The following is a 21735-nucleotide window of genomic DNA, read 5'->3' as shown; positions in this document are numbered from 1 at the left end:
CCATTTATTTACTCCTCCCAATAAACTGGTCTTGTGCTCATACACAGGGAGAAAAGGGGAAAAGCCTACAAAGGAATAAATACTGACCCATTCTACCTATTATTTGGCTATACTTACTAAAGGTGTAGTTGAGTAAATATATTCTCCTGCAATGGCTATTGCTACAATCAAAGAGGACAAAGATATTCAAGACTATGTAAGAAGAAAGGAAGAAGACTTTTACAGGTTGAAGAGGTTTTGGGTTTTTTTAAAAATGCTTATTCTGGTGTCCTTCTCCAGAGAGGTAGCAATAATTGCTTATCTATACTATAATTATTCAGTTTGTGTCCTTCTTCTATGCTATATGTAACGAACAGATTAAGTATTTCCCATTCACATTTACTGGGTTACCTGAAAGCTTGTTACTCTACTTCTTCCAGTTCCTTACACAAGTGTGTGATGACAGAATCAGGAGAAACCAGGCTTAAGTGATGATGAGCTTGCTTGTTGCAATGTTGTAGCCAAAACTTTCAAACAAGAGGGCTGATTAACTGTTGCCTTTACTTTTAGTACTCAACTTAACATACCATAACATGATCTGACTTTGAAAGTATAGTAGGTACTCAATAATTCCTGCAAATGAGACCTCTTTAAAATATACAGAAACTAAGGCATGCAAAATCACTCCTGAAAAATCTTGACAACATTTGTGCACATTTAGTGCTAATCTAAGATTACTCTTGATGTTTAGATTTCTAAAAATGTACCATTGTGAGACAGGAAGCAAGATTTTTTTTCCAGTATTGCTAAGTCTCATTATTTTATCATGACTCTAGTGGTTTTTTGTTTTGTTTGTTTGTTTTTGGGGCGGGGGAAGTGTTTTAATGTCTTATGAAAATACAATGCATGGTGGAAATGTATGCCTTATTCAAAATGGCCACCAATTCCTATTACTATTATTGGGGCTGAAGCCACCAAGATGCCTGTCATTTCCTTACAGGCAATCTGCACGTGGAAATGAGGCTGTTCTTTATAAAGTTGGCTGCCACAACATTGTTTCAGTGAGACTGAAGCCATCCCCACAGGCAAAATGGCTACCGCTCTATGGTTCAGGGGGCTAGACAGGGCATGGGGACTATGAGTAACAGCAGACATACTGTGAAAGGTGAACAGGGAGAATAAAGTAGAACTGCAGGTGGATCTAGAGGTTGAATAGGGATGTGGGTGACAGGAAAGATGCTGAGGGAGTTCAAAGGATGTAATGGGGAGGAGAGAATGGCAACACCCCAAGCCTGGGATAGTGTAGGGGAAGAGGAGGTCCTTCTGAGCAGCAAGGGGAAGGCGGTCATGCTAACTCTTGCAAACTGATAATGAATTATGGGATTTTGACACCTGCAGAAGGCGCTCTGTTGTGATGTGAAAAATTTCTCTGACCCTGTGACTTTTTTCCAGGCTGGCTATACTTGCAAAGTTCTGTGTGAATGCCTTAGGGCTGAGGATGCAGACCTGCCCTACTTATTCATATGGCCCTGTAGCAGGGAGAGGTTGCTGGGGTGTGGGCGTGCACTGCTTTATAGGTTGACTTTTCAACCTGAAATGATCACCCATAGTGGTAGAGGAATAAAGGTGGAGTTAGAAAATAAAATGGATTGGCCTCAAAATCATTTTGTTCTGAATCTTTGGTCTCTTTATGGGTCTGGCTCATGACTTTTGATCTCTTTAGGGTGGAAATACATGTTTATTTCCTTCCTTTTTGTCTAGAATATTATTTTACCACACTAAGCTATTAACTTTCAGAATATTCAGTGTTTGAAGGGTGGGTTTTGTGTGTGTGGTTTTTTGGTTTTGTTTTTTCTTTTTAAGAATGGTTTGATTCTAGAAGCACTGGATACAATGTATTTTTGCCATTCCAAACTGCTGCCATCAGGGTACACTGAGAGAGGGAAATAATCTTATTCCATCCCCATATGAAGTAGCTTTTTGTTCTTTGAAATCTTTCTAGTCATATTGTCGTACTAGCTAGTGCCAGTTAGTACAGACTGGACAGTTTTAAGCAGGCACCAGGCAGTATCATGCAGCAAAACTAGAACTACATAGATTAAAATTTGCATACATTCTTCCCCCTCCCTCTGAACTAGGTTGGGCTTGGTTGAGTTGCTGCTTGCTTCTGACTGTTTTTAAAGGGCAGTGATGCGTTTTTGGGTTTTGTTTTTTTTTCTTCTTGAGTCGGCAACAACCATGTGGCTGTGGTGTAGGATTTTTTTAAGCTGAAAATATGGCTACCCTTATACTATGTCTACACTACCGCCTATGTCAGCAAAATGTATGTAGCTCAAGGGTGTGAATATTCCACCCCCTTGAGCGACATAATTTACACGACGTAAGCATTCATGTGCACAGCGCCATGTCACTCACGGAGGTAAAAAAAATTTTTATGCCGAAGAGAGCTCTTGCTGCAGCATGGACGTATGTAAGACATACCCTTGAAGATGGCTGGCTCACCATCGTTCGTTCATTCCAACGGGGAACCAAGCCAGTTTGCTGTCGGGCAAGATGACCGCTCCTCCGAGTTGTCATAGGCTGTGCTGAGCAAATGACTCTCGGAAGTGACTGGAAGGGAGGCCCTTGGGTTGGAATCTAGAAAGGCGGGGAAGAGAAACTGGGACACCTGCGGGGCCAGAGACCTCCTGGGGTGGGTCGAGTCCCCCTTTCTCCCCCCACCCATCAGGTGGGCCGGGGTAGGCCCTCATTGTTGTGTGCGCGTACCGAAGGGTGAATGCCGCTGGTGCATTCTATGTGCAACTCAAGCCCCTGGGGTTGCTTGCCAGGCTCTTAAATTACACGGATCTTCCCGGAGGCAGCCTGGCAGGGGGGCTTAGATTTTTCTGCGGCGCCCGGCATATGTAAATACCAGACGAGTCCTCCGGGCCGGGGATGTGGCGCACATGGCGGCGGGGTCCAGCAGCACGCACGCGCCCCCGCCGCCGAGCGGCCTTCTTCTGTCGAGTCCCCGCCCCGCCCCTCCCCGGATCACCCTGCTGAGGGACTCGCCCTCCCCACCCCTATTGGCTTCCTGGCAGGCGGGAGGACAGGAGGCGGCGGCCAGGCCAACGAAAGCTTTGCGAAACCGAGCGAGCTCCCCCATTACCGCTCCTGAGCGGCGCACGCACGCGCTGTCTCGAGCCCGCCTCCCTTTTCTCACGTGACGCCGTGACTCCTCCTTCTCTCCCCCCCTCCTCTTCCTCTCGGCTCCATATTGAATTTAAGCTGAAGGAACTGAGTCTGGTCACAAAATGGAGGTAACCGCCGCCGCGTTAGGGCCGCGTGGAGGGATCGGGGCTGCGGTGTGGCCGGACGCGAGGGAGGGGAAGTGAAGCCTTCTGCCCGCACGCGGTTCTTGTGCCCTGGCTCCCCGCGGGTGGCCGCGGGACGGGAGCGCAGACAGCTGGGTGTGTCAGGCTGGCGCGCAGGGAACGGGATGGGACGGCAAAACGGTCCCCCTGCCCCCGTTCTCCCGAAGGGCCGCCACCAGCCTTTCCCCTCTTCCCCCGGGCCTAGCCGCCTCGGTGCTGCGAAACGCCCCACGGACGTTTCCTGCTACAGCCCCTTCGGCAACGCGGTTTGCAGTGCGGCCGCCATTTTGCCGCTCAGCGAGTCGTCTCTGTCTCTCTGGGGGTGGTGGGAGGCGGGAGATTGACTCTGTGGGCCCATCCAGGAAACAGTAATGCTAACGCCTGCTCATAATATCCCCACCGCCGCGGGAGATGAGCTCCCAGTGAAATCCCAAGGCCGCAGACCCCAACGCGGCCGCGCGCACCCAAGGGAGGGGCGTAGGCTTCAGCAATACCCCATCCTCCGGCATCGACTGACATCCTCCAGTCCGCACCCGAGAAAAGGGATGGAGAAGATGTTGGTGTTTGTCACTCTCCCCTCCTCCCCCGTCCGGGCTTGGCGGCTTTGGCAGCCTAACACCAACATCTCCATTCTCCTACTGTCTGTCCTCCCCCCACCCCCCGGAGAGATGACGATTGCAAAATGCCATCCTTCTCCTCACCGACCGAACCCCCTAGGGGAGAGACTGGTATGTGATCCCACCCCACCCCAGAACAGATTTACACCACAGCAGCAAAATTCCCACTATCTCCAGAGGGAGACTGCTACCTAAAGCAAAGTATCTGTTCCACCCATCAAAAACAACCGACAATGCAACTGCCAGGACATTGGGAAGAGACCTAAAGGAAGATTCTTGCACACAGTCTGATCCCAAAGCCCATTGAAGTCGGTGAGACTCCAGTTGACTGATCAGATTCCACCATCCCTGTAATGCCCCAACTCCTGGAGAAAACTATTGCACAATTGTTCCTTTCTCTGCAACCGATTGGGGAGGGATGTGGGCATTCCAGCTCAGTAGAAATGCTCAGCAAGATTCACCACTCCATTTCTCAGGTATCCAGGTCTGAAGCTTGTAAAAACTAGAAGAAAGGGAGAACCTGGCTGCCTGCATTAGTAACTGCTACTACTTTAGAGGCAGAGAGGAAACTGGAGACACTAGCAGAACAGGTCAGAATAACTTTCCATGTAAGCAATTGTTTTAACTGCCTCAGATGTTGCTCAGTTTACAAATTGTAGGGGAGCTGTCCTCAACACTTAACTGTGGATCATGTTTACTACAGCTTGAAAATCCATGGTGTACCTAATCAAATATTTTTATGCTCTTCACAAGAGATGATGTTACTGACATTGGGAATGGGTTGTCTTCAACAGTGTGTAAACCATTCAAATGAACAGAATTATACTGTTTTAAAGGAATCTTCAGATGATATTGCAATATATTGTCCTTGTCAAAACTGACTTAACTGCAACCATGTTTAAATATAGTGCTTTAACTTTCTGTGAAACACATTGTAACATAGTGCTGCCAAATGTCATGCGTGTTGTGATGCTTCTGCATATTGCAACCCCATCAGGCCTGCCTGCATTCAAGTTGATATCTCATGCATTCAGCTAGCCTCTAAGCGGACAATTGTAGTTCCTCCTTCTGGTCGCCTGTGTTCATTGTGGCAGTAGATTTCAGGCCGTATCTCTGCTCCTCCTTCTGCTGGCCAGCATAGAGCCCAGTTGGTGACAACAGCTACAAATAGGAAAGTGAGGGGAGTGAGAACATGAAAAAGGCATAGTAGGGGTCTAAAAGGGGAATTGATTGGGGAGTGTCTCTCACCCCTAACAAGTCTGCTAGGCCTGTGCTAGCATGTATCAAAACCTATCCACATTGCCCTTTGGCAGCCCCTGACTGCCTCCAAATCCTGGTCATACCACCCAGCTCCTCCGGGTACCCATAATTCCTTGATTCTGAAGTGTATAGGGAACAGATTCCTATTTTCTCCCAGTGCCTGCTCTAAGGAATCTTGAGAGAAATTTATGACTTTTGCCACTGAAATGTCCTACATGAAGCTGTACACAACTTAGCTTGGAGGTGCACAGGGCCTGAGGACAATAGAGAAATGATTATGGTATTTCAAAAGCTTTTATAGAAGCATTTATGCTTCTAACCAGGATGGATTGTTTTAAATCACAGCATTTAAGTTTTGATTAAAATCTGATCAAATTCAAGTTCATTATTTTAAATCTTGTCTTTTGTTTTAGTTTACAGAATAAAAGTTCATTCTCTTCTAATGATACAGCCAAACTTTTATCTATTGGATGCATTAAATGTGTAGGCTGCCATCTTAAAAGGCCAATAGTTTTATTTGGTAACTTGCACACATGATGGTCAAGCAGTTACTGGGCTTACAAATTACATTTTACAAATACCATTGAATAAATATAATTGTTCCTGATTTACTAGATTTTACATTGCTATAGATTTCGGCATAAGTTAACTGTATGGTTAAAATTAACCCCGCCCCCCCCCCCCCCAAAAAAAAAAAAAAAAACCCTAGAATATTTACACTATTTTTCCCTTATTGGAGGTTCTTATATTAGTAACAAAATAATAAACATACTTTGTTCTATATGGGATCATTTATTATTGATACTTTTATAAGATACTTTTTTGCCTCATGATAAACTGTAAATCCTACTCTTACTAATTGGAGTCACTGCCTGGCTCTGCCTTTGCCAGGATATTCTTTAGTGGCTGAAGTTTTCAGAAAAAAAAAAAAAAAAGTACATTGAAATCACTGACTTTTATATATCCTGTGAAAGACAGCATATAAAAGCTAAATTTAGTAAACTGACTGAATTATCACCTGAGCAGAAACACTCTGTGAAATACTTCACTTGCACATTGGAATAAGTTGAGTAGATTGTATTCTGATTTACTTATGGTGACTAGAAAGTTTAGACGTGGACTAAATTGGTGTGTGGTTTTTTCCATCTATTAATTTTAAAAGTGAAGAGAAATTGGGGGCCTAACCTTCAGTGTTAACTGAAATAGCCAAGAAGGAGACATGCTGTCCTTAACTTGTAAAAGGACAGCAGTACATGGGTTAAAACACTTCTCAATCTTAAAAAAAAAAAAAAAAAAAAAAAAAATTGTTTTGACTACCTCCTTTATTTGTCACTGCATATGCCATTAGTAACTGGCAGATTAGAAATGTTATGGGTTTTTAGCTTTAATGAAAGGTACAACTGGAGAGAAAGACGAGGCAGCAGCATGTGACAAGTTTGCAGCACTCTGCAGATCACTGGTGGTCAGCAGACCACAATTTTGAACTTTCTGAACTAGCAGACACTCACAGTAGCATTAGAGGATTCTTGCATTAATGTCTACAGCATTACACCAATATTTGCTATGGCAATGGTTTTCCCCATTTTATAGTGCTTCAGTTTTGTGGCTACTTGGTCAGTGAGTAGAACACAAAGGAAAACATACCAAATAATGCATGGAAATCATCCTGTTACTCAACAGTATTTGTTAAACATTGGAGGCTTTGAAGGATATCAGGAACAGAATCTAAGACCAGAAATGAGATTCTATGTAATAAGATGGATATCGTATGTTGAATATGATTACTATACAACAGCAGTCAGATTTCATGAGGTATTTTATAAATCAACAATGAAACATTTTTTAGGCCTCTCTTCCCTCACAGTTACTCTAATTGCTACAATCTGAAAACACCCTAAAGATTAAATACAGAAAACAAACCCTGTTGCAGCACTCTTCCTCTAAGCTTCCATCTACTTGTTCTATTTTTCTGTAGAGCTTTACCCCACCCACATCCTCGCTGTAGTAAAGCCACTTGTTTGTTCCAACCCATGGAAAGGCTTGCTTCCTTACATAAGGGGAAGAGAGACCCCCACAGAGGTAAAAACTGACTCATACTGCTTGTTACCTAGGTCAAAAGGAGCAACTGAGTTAGAGCATCCTTCCAAAATGTCTGCGCTCAAAGAAGAGAGAGATATTGAAGACTACAAGAGGAAAGGAAGAAGATCTTCACAGGTGGAGTGTTTCCTTAAATTCATTCTGGTTCTCCTATGTGGGTAGATGAATAGTCCTTGTCTGTGTGTATTAATGTTTCTTTGCCAAGTATGTAACACTTCACCACACTACACCATTTGTTCAGACATTCCCATTCCTTTCATTATAAAACCCAAAGTAAAACAGGGACTGAGCAACAAATTTGCTTGTTAAAATGAAATGTATAGTTATACAGGCTAGACTCTTAAGAACATGAGGTAGAATCTTTGCCTCTTCTGTTACTATAACAAAATTATCTTAAATGTTCTCAAAGTTGCTAATCTTCACAATATTGATTGAGTTTTCTGCTTTACTGCTTATGATCTCGGGAGCATCAGCAGTAAATTAATATATTCTTGATTTTATTCAGAATTCCTTCCATTGCTCTCAATAAGAGGGAAGATAGGCTATCTAACTAAAACGAACACCGATTCCTTACAACCTCTGCAGATGGAAGTGAGATGTCACCTTTTTAGGGGCAAACTTCCCAGTGTTTACTGTGGGAATTAAGTAGGCTGTCATTGAAGAAGATGGCAGATGAATGTGGAAGGTGGGGCTTGGGACCCAAGGAAGAGCAGGTAAATAGGGGTATGAAGAGATTTTGTTGGGGTAGTGGGAGCTTATTGGATGTTGCCCTATAGCGTGATAGGAGCAGGGTATGGAAATAGGAGGAAAAAACAGCTTCCCCTGCCCCAGAGGTTACGAAAGAATAAACAAGTCCCTTTCCAAGCAGCAAAGATGGGGCCCACATTTTTGCATATATAATATCGAACTTTAAATAGCCTATAGTTTCTGGAGATGGAGAATCTTCCCTAGTGACTTAATGTCTCAAAGTCTGATCTGTTTGTCAAAAAAAAATCTTGGTAAAGATCCCCAGAAGAATAAAGTGTTTAACAGTTTGGATTGATACATTTTGAACTCTTTTTTTGGAAAGATATGTTATCCCTTCTAGCTGTTAAATAACCCTTTTCTGAAGCTTAAATTTAGCATTGCATTGAACAGGCTTATTTAAACACATCTGTTGTCTAAGCCAGACACAGATTTTATGGTATATGAACCATAGAAATGTAGAGCTGGAAGGGACCTCAGAATTATCAAGTCCAGCACCCTGTGCTGAGGCAGAACCAAGTAAACCTAGACCATCCCTGACAGTTGTTTGTCCAACCTGTTCTTAAAAATCTCCAATGATGGGTTCCATAACCTCCCTTGGAAGCCTCTGCTGGAGTTTAACTACCCTTTGTAGTGAAATTTTTTTCTTAGTCTAACCTAAAGCTTCCTTGTTGCAAGCTAGGACTATTACTATTTGTCCTGCTTTGAGTGGACATGAACAATTGATCCAGTTCTCTTTATAACCGCCCTTAACATATTTGAAGACTATCAGGTCCCTCAGTCTTTTCTTGGAACCAAACATGCCACATTTTTGGAACCTTTCCTTATAGATCAGGTTTTCTAAACATTTTATCGTTTTAGGTGTTCTTCTTGGCACACTCTCTCCAATTTATCTGCATCTTTTCTGGATGCCACACTTTAGAATTGATCCCAGTACTCCAGCTGAAGCCTCACTAGTGCCAACTAGAGTAGGACAATTACTTCCTGTGTCTTTTTATGTACAATATTCCTGTTAATACACCCAGAATATTAACCTGTTTTAACTTAATCATATTGTCTCATTCAATTTGTTCTATTATAACCTCCAGATCCTTTTCACCAGTGCTACCACCTAGCCAGTTGTTCCCCATTTTGTAGTTGTGCTTACGGATATTTTGTACCAAAACTTGTAATAGTTATGGCATTGCTTTTAAAAGGTTTAATGACATTTTTGTTTCTTTTTGGATAGAATGTAACGTCAGTCACTCAGTATCTGAAACTATGAGATACAATGCTTACCAAAACTACACTAGCATGAAATGAGTTTAATGATCATTTTAGAGCTGCTGGTTTCACTGTGTTGATGTTATGGATACTGTGATTTCTCTGGCTTCCATGCAGGAAGGCTCTAGGTGGGTTGCCCTGTCAGCCAGGTGCAGAGGGGAGATGAAGGGGGCTAGGGTGTCAGAGCAACTTTGCCCCAGTAACCCCTCGGTGGCTCCTGTGTCCTGTGGTGTTGGGCCTGTCTCCCCATTCTGGATTTTGCAATATGGGCACAGGGTTTCAATGTCTCACCAAACTTGGTCCAGTCACTATGACTGAGAAGTGACCAGGCCAAACCTGAGTGCCAGGTTGCAATATCCAGAGCTGGGAACCAGGCCTAGTCCCACAGGATGCAGGAGCTGCCACTGGGGGGGTGAATGCAGGGCAGGCTTGCTCTTCAGGCCCTCTCTCCTTCCTCACTGGGCCAACATCAGGGTTGCGGTGCAGAGGATTGTGGATGTCTCTGCCACCTCAGCAGGGTGAGGAGAACATGGTGGAGAAGACTGTAGGTGCTGGCCTGTGGTTTTAGCAAGGTATTAGTTTGTCACAGGTGGTTTTTTTGATAAAAGGCTATGGCTTTTACTAAATTTACCAGGACTGCTGTCTTTTATTTAAAATGCCATCGCAAATCTGCACCCCTGATCATCAGTTTTCCAGAGGGTAAATGTCATCTCCACCAAATGTCAGTGTCATTCTTCTTTTCAGTCTTTTGAACATACTTAGCGCAGCTCAGTCTCCAAGCTATTCAGTCCCTATCTTATTCCTAGCTAGGGTTGGTTCCTGAAGATCAGTTGATACACACTGACAGGAGTTGTGGAGAGGCTTGTGTTGACACTGTCCCCATGTTTTGTTTTGTTTTGTTTTGTGGTGAAGGATGTTGCTATCTGGGAATTTGAAAACAGCACCTGTGAGATTAACGTTTTCCCAGTCTGAAGTGTGTGTTGTGCTAGGAATATGAAACAATTGGAGGGGAGTTGAAGTTGCTTCCCAAAAATTAATTTGCTGTTGCACTTAGAATGCTTTTGAAAAGGGGCTTCAGGCACTAACTTGCAGTGCCTCCAGCCAAAGCTTAGGATCCCCATGGAGTGCTGGGCGGGCTTGCAGAGGGGTATTTTGGCGGCCGTTTTCCTACTTAAGTGGAAATGGTGTGAGGGGAGGTGCCTGTGCAAGGGAAGAACAGCCGACTGCGCCCGTCTTGTATTTCGCCCTCTGCCCGGGTGTGTCTATTGTGGCTGCTTGCTTAGTACAACGAGTCTGGGGGCTCCAGGCAAAGTGGTGGTCTCGCGTATGGGGCCAGAGACTGCTGCTACTGGAGACTTCATGAAGTCGCTGGAGGTTGCCGGTGGGGGTGGAGGACTAAGGGGCAGGCCCCCCCCTTCTTTGCCTGGCCCGTCCCGTATTACCAGTAAACGCGAGACGGGTGCGCACGCTGTTTTCAAGCCCGCCTTCATCCTATCACGTGATCCTCCCCTCCCCCCCATCGGCTCCATATTGAGGCGAGGGTGAGTCGGCGACTCGTGTCCGGTCACAAAATGGAGGTAAACGCCGCTGCATTAGCGCCGCGCGGAGGGAGCGGGGCCGCTGGCCTAGACTGACGGGAGGGAGGCAGCCAGGAAGGCAAGCGGCGGAGAGTGCTGCGTGTGCCGGGCTCGAGCAGAGGCTGGCCGCTCCTCCTTACTTTCCCCTTCTCTTTCCGGAAGGCGCCCCCTGCAAAGATGTCTCGGCGCCGCGAAATGGCGCACTGGCGCGCAGCGTGGGCTGGCGGAGGCTACCCTTCCTAGGCAAGGGGTGCGAGCGCGTGTGCAGCCTTCCCTTCCGCCCGCCTACTCCGGAGAGCAAGGATTAGGAAGCGGCTGAAAGTAGCTGCCGGGACTGGAGAAATGTAGCAATCTGCATAATCCTCAATTCTGGAGACTAACACCATAGTCCGTCCCACACACGTGAGGGGCACTGCTGATCCCATCCCCAGGAAACTAACCAGAAAATCCCAGCCAGCCATCCCCAGAGAGAATGAAATGCTTAACACTATACCTGCTTGCCAAGAGACAAACTCCCAGAAAAACCATGTTCTTCATCTGGCTGGAGAGCTTGTCTAAAATAAACATCCCCTTTCGAACTATCATGCAAAAAAGGGGAGGGGGAGACTACAGTACTTAACAAAATTGCTCCTGCCTTAGGGAGAAACCAAAACAGCAAGATCTTTTCTTTCTCTCCCAGGGAAAGACTGCAATGTGTGCACCAACCAGTGAGAGAATGTGACAAAGCAGAAAACCTCCTTTTTTTGCCAGGAATTATGGTCTTTTCAGTACTTCTCCAGTCATATTACTGGAGGATGGATAAGATCTGAATTTCTTATAGATGTGTATAATTAAGTGCAGATCTGCTACATGTCAAAGAACAAAAGGGTCTGGGTTTACTTTTTCTCTTTGCGGGTCCCTTTCAACAAAGGAACCCAGCTCAGTTTCTCTGTTGGCAGTCCAGCATGCTTGACAGAATTCATGTTGATAGTTCTTCACGTTTTCTTTTGCTCAATTAATGTGAGCAGGCAAATTTGACATATACAAGACCTTTACTTATTATTCCTATAAATTCAGTGCCTGCAAAGACTAATACAGACAGGCACAGCAGGGAAAGCAGTGTGTACATGTACAGCCAAAAACAAAGCTGGCTGGTGTAAATGTAAAACATGTAGGTTAAATACTGACTCTTCAGCATATGTCTATGTAAAATTATGAATGCAGCTGATTACACTATATTGTAGTTAGAAACAAGCAGCAATTACACCATGACTAAACTTGAACCCTTACGATTTTTAAATACAAATGTAATTAAAGTATTTGGAGCAAAGGTACTCAAATATTTTCCATGTCTGGACCACTTAAAGTATTTCATAGGCTGGCTCCCACTTGCAATCACAGGACCACTGATAAACCCCTTTCCACTTAGTTACTATACAGATACTATGTTATGGTAAGTCAGTGGTTTAAATGCAAAACTAATACCCAAAAACATTTCCCGCCCTTATCTATATAGTTTAGCAACTGAAAAAGAGCTAGCTCTTCATGATGTACCAGCTGTTGGTTCTTGCACTAGTGTGGGAACTATTCAATTAAGTGGATTCCAGAAATGGTACAAAATTCAATCTTAAGCCTGTGTTAAGTACTCTTGCACAAATATGTTATAAATATGTTGCCCTTCAAAGCAGCCATATTGCATTCACTTAAAAGGAATTACAATTTTTCTGAAAAATGCCAAATGATCTTCCCGAAACTGAGAGCAGGACTGGAATGCACCACTTATGGTGGCAGATCATGTTTGTTGGAGTCCAGCGTTACTTGATCCACATAGTTGGTCCACAACCATCCTTCAACTTGCCCTACTTCTGACCTATGTTGGGCTTTAGTTATGCAGAAGGCCTTGTGTCAGCGGTCCACTCTGGAGTTGGTTTTCTGTGTCCTATTTTGTGACCATGCTTTCATATAACTAGTGATTACATTAAAATGTTATCCTTCTTTTCCTATGTGAGCTGTTGTATGAGTTTCCCAGTAGGCTTAAAGAGAGATCATGAACTTGAAGAAAAAATTTTACCTACTGTAAACTGTAGTAAAATTTAGTTACAATAACTGGGAAATTAGCAGGAAAAAAGGATTGCACGTTGACAGCACTCTGTCAGCTGTCTCTTCCTTTGCTTAAATCACTTGAAACTAATGGGAAGGAGAATAACCTTTAAACTTAAACAAAATTCAAAATATACTGTTAAAGGATGCCCTGAGAAGCTGCAGTCTGCCCAAAACTAAGTTGAACAGTGTGCATTTAATATTAACAGCTCACATTAAAATTTAGCTCAACTAAATTAGAAACAAGCCTTTCCTTTCCTTTTTTTGTTTTCCAGTAGCTGGTTCTCCTGCTTTAACCTTGTTTGGCCCCAAGATGCTTTCTTGAGGTGGGCCCATCTTTCACAGCACTCTTGTGAGACTTAATGTTTCAAAATACTTTACAATGTGGCTTTTTAAAAAAAATAATTGGCTTTTGTTGAATGAGGGCACAAAGTAAGTTTACAGTTGAGTCACAAATTTCCAAAAATGTCTTTTGATGTACAAAAATGTTATAGAATGTGTTCTAACATGACAATGTTCTTTAAAAATATTTATAGTTGTAATCACTTCACTAATATTGGGCAGCATTTGGGTCTTGTGTGAGATTTACATATAAGAGCTATTTTCACATGTCCATGCAATCTTTTGCACCAGTTTAACTAAATTTGTTTTTTAAAATAACACTTATAGACAAGACCTTGTTTCACTCTTTGACCAGGTGTGGGCCACAGGCTGAAAGTATAACACAGAGCTAACATAGCTAATATAGCTGTTTTGTTGGATGGAGTTGCTCTCCAGTCAGAAAGGTTGGCAAAGGAGAAATTAGAAAATTGCTATAAGAAAGCTTTTACAACTTTGTTTGCCTACGTACAGACTTTGAAAAAGTGACCTGATTTGTATATATTAATTTTTGGTTGCTTATTTTGAAACATCCCATCCTCTGAAAATTGGGCCCCTTCATAGTGCGCCAGTTTGGGCTCCCAGAATCACTGGTCGCTTAAATCTGGCAAATGGCATTTTATCCTTTGATCTGAGACCCTGGTCTTTACTTTAGTAGCTTGATGGTATCTTTGGTCTGGGGTGTCTTAAGTTTAAACCTGTAGATGTTACCACTTGCCAGAATATAGTCGTGGTTCACTTATAATGAAATCCATAGGATACCGTTCCCAAGATACCGCATATCAAATAGCATCAACATGTCATGGCTATTTGGGTACATTTTGAAAATAAACTACTGTGTTTTGAGAACCTTGTTAATATCAAAATTCAAAACCAAGTTCTGGCCTACAAAACAAAACCCCAGGTCACTAAGGAAGCTAAGAAATAGTGGAGTCACACCTATTCTGCTGCACCAGATGTTGACAGTAAAATAAAGTTTGAACACAGATTTTTATTTAAGTATTTCTTATGAAGAAAATTGAGTGGAATACAGAAGAATTGTCAGTAATTCTACCAAACGTGTTCACTTTACAGGATGCACAAGTGTTTGGTGTAGCTTGCTGAGAAAATGTCTTGTTTTTGTAGGGCCATGACCCTAAGGAGCCAGAACAGTTGAGAAAGCTGTTCATTGGAGGCCTGAGCTTTGAAACGACAGATGATAGCTTGAGAGAACATTTTGAAAAATGGGGCACACTCACAGACTGTGTGGTAAGTAATCCTAATTAAAAAATTGTTTCTGAAACAGTGTAAATGCCTAAAAGTAGTAAGGTGTTATCCTGTCCCTTATACTCTTGTAGGTGATGAGAGACCCACAAACAAAACGTTCCAGAGGCTTTGGCTTTGTGACATATTCTTGTGTGGAAGAGGTAGATGCTGCAATGAGTGCTCGACCACATAAGGTTGATGGGCGTGTGGTTGAACCCAAGAGGGCAGTTTCTAGAGAGGTAAATTAATTTGTATCAAGTATATTTTAAAGAAGTCATGAGAAATATAAAGTACTAAATATAGGTTTCTGGTCTTCTAGGATTCTGTAAAGCCTGGAGCACACTTAACAGTAAAGAAAATATTTGTTGGTGGAATTAAAGAAGATACAGAAGAGTATAATTTAAGAGACTACTTTGAAAAATATGGCAAGATTGAAACCATAGAAGTCATGGAAGACCGGCAGAGTGGAAAGAAAAGAGGATTTGCTTTTGTAACTTTTGATGATCATGATACAGTTGATAAAATTGTTGGTATGTAACTGTTCTAGACTGTGAAATGACTTGAAACAATGTAACTCTGATTTTACACATACCTGAACAATGCATGGAATATGTTGTTAGTAAGCAAGTTGTTGACTGTGAAAGCACACTACAGCAAATAGATTGCATGTAGTATAATCTGCTTTTAAACTGTTTTGTTTTTAGTAAAGCTTTTTGTGACTCGGTCTAGTAGACAGTTTTTCATTTGTTATCACTATTTCACAATTTTTATTTTCTAGTTCAGAAATATCATACTATAAATGGGCATAATTGTGAAGTGAAGAAAGCACTTTCCAAGCAAGAGATGCAGACTGCTAGCTCACAGAGAGGTGAGTTTGGGGTGGTGCATAATAGGATAGTTTTTACATACATTAAATTAAATGAAGATTAATTTATGTAAAATGTCTTGTAGGTCGCGGGGGTGGCTCAGGTAACTTCATGGGTCGTGGAAGTTTTGGAGGAGGAGGAGGTGGTGGTGGAAACTTCAGCCGAGGAGGAAACTTTGGTGGCAGAGGTAGCTTGCGTCCTTATTTATATTTTTTCAAAATGAGATGTTTAAGTTGGCTTAAACAGACTTGTATTTGTTCATGAAAACAACTTACTTTTGGTCCAGGAGGCTATGGTGGAGGTGGCAGTGGCGGCGGCGGCGGTGGGGGAAGCCGAGGAAGCTTTGGAAGTGGTGATGGATATAATGGATTTGGTGATGGTAAGCATATCAAAATACCACTTTGTAAGACTGACTTTGAACCTTGTCTTTGGACTTGGAAAGTGAGGTTATTTTGGCAGTGATTGTTTACTTGAGTATTGTGTAACATGAGTTGAATGACTTCTCAAATTTTTTTAGCACAATTACATCTTATGTAGAGATGAACACGTTCATTAAAATGAAATGGGAACTCATCCAAGTACAACTTACACCTTAAACACGTTTACATTTAAATAAATGACAGTTACTCAAATATGCATTGAGTGAAAACAGTTAAATGAAGGCTAACGTTTCTCAGTCCCTCACCTGCTACTGGCTGAAACCTTGAAGGGTGAGAAGTGACCAGATTACATGAATTTTGTCTTAAGTGAGGTCCAAATGTAAAAGACTTCATAAACTTTGATCTTTGCAGGCTTGGGTTTGGATAAGCATTCACACCAGTGTCTAAGAACTTCTGGAACTTGTCTGTCTATGTAAAGTTACTCCCCAATGAAGTGTTTGCAGGATTGTTCCCTTATGCCAACTGATTAAATCTTTCAGTATGTTTTTGATTATATATAAAGTAAGAACACCCCGACAGCGATGATGCAAATATAATTAAAGCTACTTTATTGCTTTTGGTACAGACATAGCTAGGTAAATCGAACAGGAGTCTATTTACCAAAAAATATTCTTGTAGTTGAAGCAAACATAGTAAGCAAGGTGCAACCGAAGTGCTAGATTTCTATATAAATCTATACCTACTTTGTTTTGTACATTAACTGGTCTCTCTCTCTCTCTTAGGTGGGAACTATGGAGGTGGCCCTGGCTACAGTAGTAGAGGGGGTTATGGTGGTGGTGGTGGTGGAGGACCAGGATACGGAAACCCAGGTGGTGGATATGGTGGCGGAGGTGGTGGTGGAGGAGGAGGAGGAGGAGGAGGATACGATGGTTACAATGAAGGAGGAAATTTTGGTGGTGGTAAGTAAAGCACATATAGCTAGCAAATCTAAACTATATAGAACTTACAATTACTATATCCTGTAATGATTCTAGAAATATAATGATAGTGAGGTTGCACTTTGGCTCCAGATATAATCAGCATAAGGGTGAGAACTTAACTTATAACCTCTCTGTATATATTTAAATAAAAATATTAATTTTACAGCCTTCTGTTGCTCAGGAACTCTTATCAAGAACAATGGCCTTAATTTTGGGGGGCAGGTGGTGGGTTATCGGAAGAGAGACTGTCCACGAATATCTCAAGTGAGGAGTAGAGAATTCACAGGACTATGGCTCATGTGATGTATCAAAGTTCTGTATAAGATGGCATGCAGGTTTTTAGTTTAATCTTTCATAACTAGCAGAATACTGCTGTTTTGGCCGGAAAGTTAAGATGGGATGGAGGAGGGGTGATTTCATATCACCTCAGCCAGGTTTGAAATCAAAGCCCAATATAAGATGTTTAAAGTAAAATACTTAGTATTAGCATTTATTACATTTTTTTCTTGAGTAATTTTGCATTCATTTCTTAATTAGACTGCAAAAGTCTGGGAATTAGTCACTACTGTCATATTTTGATATATAAGCTGTTTGACAACTAAGCTTATTAATCTTTGTGTAATCCTTAATATTAGTGGTTTTGAGGCTAACCATTAGCAAAAGGCGGTTTTGCTAACGAGCTTCTATGTATTTTGTGAATGGTTAAAGAAGGGGAGGGGCCATTCTTGAAATGTTGAAATATCAGTGTCTCTACATGCGATTTTCAATGAGGACAGTGTCTGTACAGTGTACAGTCTGTACAGTGTCTGTACATGCGATTTTCAATGAGGACATTTGGTATTTTTGATTGTGCTGGAACAAAGACCAGGTTCTACACTACAAATTCTTGTTAGTAAAGCTAACTTGGTCAGGGGTCTGATCCCTGATCAACATAGCTGTGCTGTCAAAAAATCTTTACTGTAGATGCAGCGACACTGGCAAAACTGTGCTTTTTGCCAAATGTAGTCTATATCCCTTGGTGTCTGGAATAAGATGCCAGCAAAAGCAGTTTTGAAGATACAAGCTGAATTCATACTAGGAGCACTTTTCCATTATAGTATAGTTACACCCAAAAAGCTCCCCTAGGGCTTGTCTACATGGGTGTCAGTTGCAGTGTGCACTAAAGCATTGCACTGTAACTACTGCCTTGTGTAGATCCTGCTAGCATGAGCTTTAAAAACTACCTAATTCACGTTAATATAGTCCTGGCAGTGAGTGTTGTAACTCTCATTCCTGTAGCCTGCTCTGGGAGCTGTGTAGACCTGGCCAAAGGATAAACTTGTTTTGGAAGGTAACTAAAGCCCTGTGGTTGGTTGGCTTTTTTTTTTTTCCCCAGCTAGATTCAATCAACTTTATAGGAAACAGTTCTGAACACCATATAGACAGTTATAATGTGTATTATATTTTGAGCTCATGTGACTTGATTGGATTTATGGGGCTTTTATACCTTCAGGCATTGCACTGATTGATAGGATTAGCGCACTGATTAACAAATTGGCTTTTTAATTTATTTTGTTAAGCCAGAGGAGCCCCCTTTGGAGGAAAAGCTCTTAAATCAGTGTAGGAATGGCTAAATTTAGCTAAAATTGGTGATATTAGTTCAGCCATTCTACACTGATTTTTTTTTTTTTTTTTAAGATCCCCCACACAAAAAAGATTGCAGTAGTTATACCAAATTGGTTTAAGAAAAACACTTAGAAATTGCAACTTATTTAACTATGTAGACCTGGCCAAGGCCCTATTTCAGTACAGCATTTAAAGTTAAGCACATTCTTAACCATTAGTGGCTTGATTAGCTATGTACTTAACTGGACTCTTTCTCCATAGAATGAGGAGTAGGGCCTGAGTTGATACAAGACATTTTTTTTCTATAAAGAAAAACCCAGTTCTGTGCAGACCCCCTGGATAATGTCTCTTCCAGAACTGGTTGGTAGCTAGTTAGCTGCTACCAAGGACTTGAAAGGGGTTTGTCAGGTTCTGTAGTTAAATTTGTTTAACCGTTATCTCTGTCTTTGCTTTTCAGCAGCTAATCTAGCAGTATTTGTAGGTTCTTAAAATAAATTCTGCCTTTAGAGATCCTGAACTACAGCTGTTAAATTTGGGTAATTATGGTTAGGGTGCGTCAGAAGGAAAACTGACTTTCTGCCTTTATGGCGGCAGTAGAAACAGGAGTGACCTAATGATGTGGCTGCGTGGTCAAAGGCAAGGTAGTTCAGTTCTCTTCTCCTAGATGGTGTTGAAAGTGGACTGCCATAGGTTAGCTTGAGGCTGTGGGAGATGTGATCAGAATTGTGTAAAACCCATTTATAAACACTAATTTGTCCACATTGCTATATATATGCGGTATACTCTTTTGCCTTTTTGATTCTACTGTATTCAGCATAAGAAAGTTAAGATCACATCTGATTTAGCAGGAAGTGAGAAATTGAGCTCGTGTTTTTCCTTTGCTTATGTAGTCCTCAACACAAATGCTAGTTTTGAGTTTCCCTTTACTTTGGCCTCAGGTTATTGTACTTAAGCCACAAACCTGTGGGGTTCTTCAGGTTTTCGTTTGAAGCTATCTTAGGTGGTGAATTTGAGACTAAAAATAACTTTTATTTCAGGTAACTATGGTGGCAGTGGAAACTATAATGATTTTGGCAATTATAGTGGACAGCAACAGTCAAACTATGGACCCATGAAAGGAGGTGGTGGCAGTTTTGGTGGCAGAAGCTCAGGCAGTCCCTATGGTGGTAAATACAACTCTTAGAGCAAAATTATTTTATAAAACACTTGCAAAGACATGTCAAATCAATATATACATTACTTATAGGTGGCTATGGATCTGGAGGTGGAAGTGGTGGCTATGGTGGCCGAAGATTCTAAACTGAACCAGAAAAAGGGTGGGTATATTATACATATAGATAACTATGATGATGAAGAATATACAGTTGTTCACTGAGTAATAATTTTCTTATCCTGTATTCAACAGGCTACAGTTCTTAGCAGGAGAGAGAGAGCGAGGAGTTGTCAGGAAAGCTGCAGGTTACTTTGAGACAGTCGTCCCAAATGCATTAGAGGAACTGTAAAATCTGCCACAGAAGGAACGATGATCCATAGTCAGAAAAGTTACTGCAGCTTAAACAGAAAACCCTTCTTGTTCAGGACTGCCATAGCCACAGTTTGCAAAAAGTGCAGCTATTGATTAATGCAATGTAGTGTCAATTAGATGTACATTCCTGAGGTCTATCTGTTGTAGCTTTGTCTTTCTTTTTTTTTTTTCTTTTTTTCTCTCCATTACATCAGGTATATTGCCCTGTAAATTGTGGTAGTGGTACCAGGAATAAAAAACAATTAAGGAATTTTTAACTTTTCAATATTTGTGTAGTTCAGTTTTTCCACATTTAGTTCAGACTTTAACAATAATAAAGAAATGTAGTTTAGGGTGTTTCCTTGTTAATAGCGAAGATTGATGCTTTTCTCAATTACCATTTTGTGTTAATTTAAAATTAACTGTAGAAACACCTGCTGATTTGCAGTCTTAAGGGGTCTAGTCTCAATGTATATATAACTCCCATTGACATGAGTTATATATATATGCACATAGAGAACATGTTGCATTATAGTTTGTTTAGATGTATTGCTAGGATTGAGTTATTTAAACTAGTGTTTGTGAATGATAGAATTAAGCTTATCTTCAAATGAAAAATTCAAATTACTTTTTGGTTTGTGCATATTTTTTTAATTTGTAGTTCTGTATTACTTAGTGCTGGCTCTGCAAGAAAATAAGGCATGATAAATATTTTAATAAGACTCTTTAGCCATGTTCAAGCTGCCTCCAGTCTCATTTGAGATTTAGGGGATACCTGCAGTCTCTTGCTCAAGTAATGGGTGAAGAGGAGAGGGACTTGCTTTTATCTTTTCCAAATTACTGTGAAGCTCAAAAGGGCGAAACTCAAGTGCCTATTACCCTAGGGTATGAAGCTAGGTATCTTTTGGATGAAATTGTGCTTTGAAGAGAGCAGCCTGGACATCATCTTTCTCTTGGCTTAACTATTTCATTTGAACGTGCTGTCCTAGTGAGAGAATAGGTATATGTTGTAAAACAATTTAATGGCTATATGCTTCCTTGTATACGTCCTAGGCATTTTTTTCTGGACACATCCTTCTGACTTGGAACAAAGAGTAGCACAGGTATAATCCATGAGTCTCAGGTAATTCATTATAAAGCCTCATGATGATGGGCAAACTGTCATAGTTCAAGTCTTTTTTTACTTTTGAAGATGGGTTCAAGTAAGGGATTTAGGGTTAAGTGAAAATAAACTTAGTCATATTATAGTGACTGGAAACCTTTTTCAGTTCTATGGTTTGGGCTAGATTTGATACTAGTGTCCGTTTCCTTAAAATAAGCCCATAATTGGAGAGTGGTGATGCATCTCAATTCAAATTTTAATGTACTGGATGGTGTATCAAAGCAGAATAACTGAGTAGGTGATAGTAATGGTGAAGAGAGTCTGGGGGTTAGAGAGGATCACAAATGAGTCAATGTGATGCATTTGCAAAAAAGGTCTAATATTCTGGGATGTATTAATCCATGTAGGATAATTGGGGGGGGAGGGTGTTAATTGTCCCTCTCTACTTGGTACTGGTAAGGCCTCAGCTAGAGAACTGTATCCAGTTCTGGTGCCACACTTGAAGAAAGATGTGGATAAATTGGAGAGTTGAGAGGAGAACAACAAAAAAAAAGGTTTAGAAAACCTGACCTATGAGGAAAGGCTAAAAAACGGGCATGTTTAGTCTTGGGAAAAGAAGATGGAGGGGGGACCTGGTAAGTCTTCAGATATGTTAAGGGCTGTTACAAAAAGGATGATGATCAATTATTCTCAATGCCCACTGAAG

The 21735-nt window shown here is 41.5% G+C and overlaps 1 protein-coding gene across 4 annotated transcripts; it reads left to right on the top strand.

Moving 5' to 3' along the window:
• Positions 1–91: 91 nt before the first annotated feature.
• Positions 92–20554, top strand: HNRNPA3 (heterogeneous nuclear ribonucleoprotein A3). 4 transcript variants are annotated; one of them, XM_067549188.1, is made up of 13 exons: positions 3147–3278; positions 4426–4539; positions 7321–7423; positions 14473–14595; positions 14685–14831; positions 14912–15122; positions 15371–15460; positions 15544–15647; positions 15741–15837; positions 16621–16797; positions 19461–19589; positions 19670–19739; positions 19829–20554. In XM_067549188.1, the coding sequence occupies exons 3-12, from the start codon at positions 7358–7360 to the stop codon at positions 19720–19722; spliced, it is 1197 nt and encodes a 398-aa protein (XP_067405289.1). In that variant the 5' UTR covers positions 3147–3278; positions 4426–4539; positions 7321–7357; the 3' UTR covers positions 19723–19739; positions 19829–20554. The 4 variants fall into 4 exon arrangements, with proteins under 4 accessions (XP_067405287.1, XP_067405288.1, XP_067405289.1 ...); XM_067549186.1 differs by lacking the exons at positions 3147–3278; positions 4426–4539 and adding an exon at positions 92–225; XM_067549187.1 differs by lacking the exons at positions 3147–3278; positions 4426–4539 and adding an exon at positions 93–225 and having other exon boundaries at positions 15544–15645; positions 15745–15837.
• The last annotated feature ends 1181 nt before the right edge of the window (positions 20555–21735 follow it).

This window comes from Emydura macquarii, unplaced genomic scaffold (assembly GCF_026122565.2).
Source record: "Emydura macquarii macquarii isolate MOO-44397 ecotype Brisbane River unplaced genomic scaffold, CSIRO-AGI_Emac_v2 contig_1253, whole genome shotgun sequence".
Lineage (NCBI taxonomy): Eukaryota > Metazoa > Chordata > Testudines > Chelidae > Emydura > Emydura macquarii.
This window is presented reverse-complemented; position numbering and strand designations above follow the sequence as displayed.

Coding starts and splice junctions, on each gene's coding strand:
- HNRNPA3 (XM_067549186.1), top strand. CDS start 152: ATGGCTATTGCTACAATCAAAGAGGACAAAGATATTCAAGACTATGTA. Junction 226..7,320: donor AAGGAAGAAGACTTTTACAG/GTTGAAGAGGTT, acceptor CTTGTTACCTAG/GTCAAAAGGAGCAACTGAGT. Junction 15,648..15,740: donor GAAACTTTGGTGGCAGAGGT/AGCTTGCGTCCT, acceptor CTTACTTTTGGT/CCAGGAGGCTATGGTGGAGG.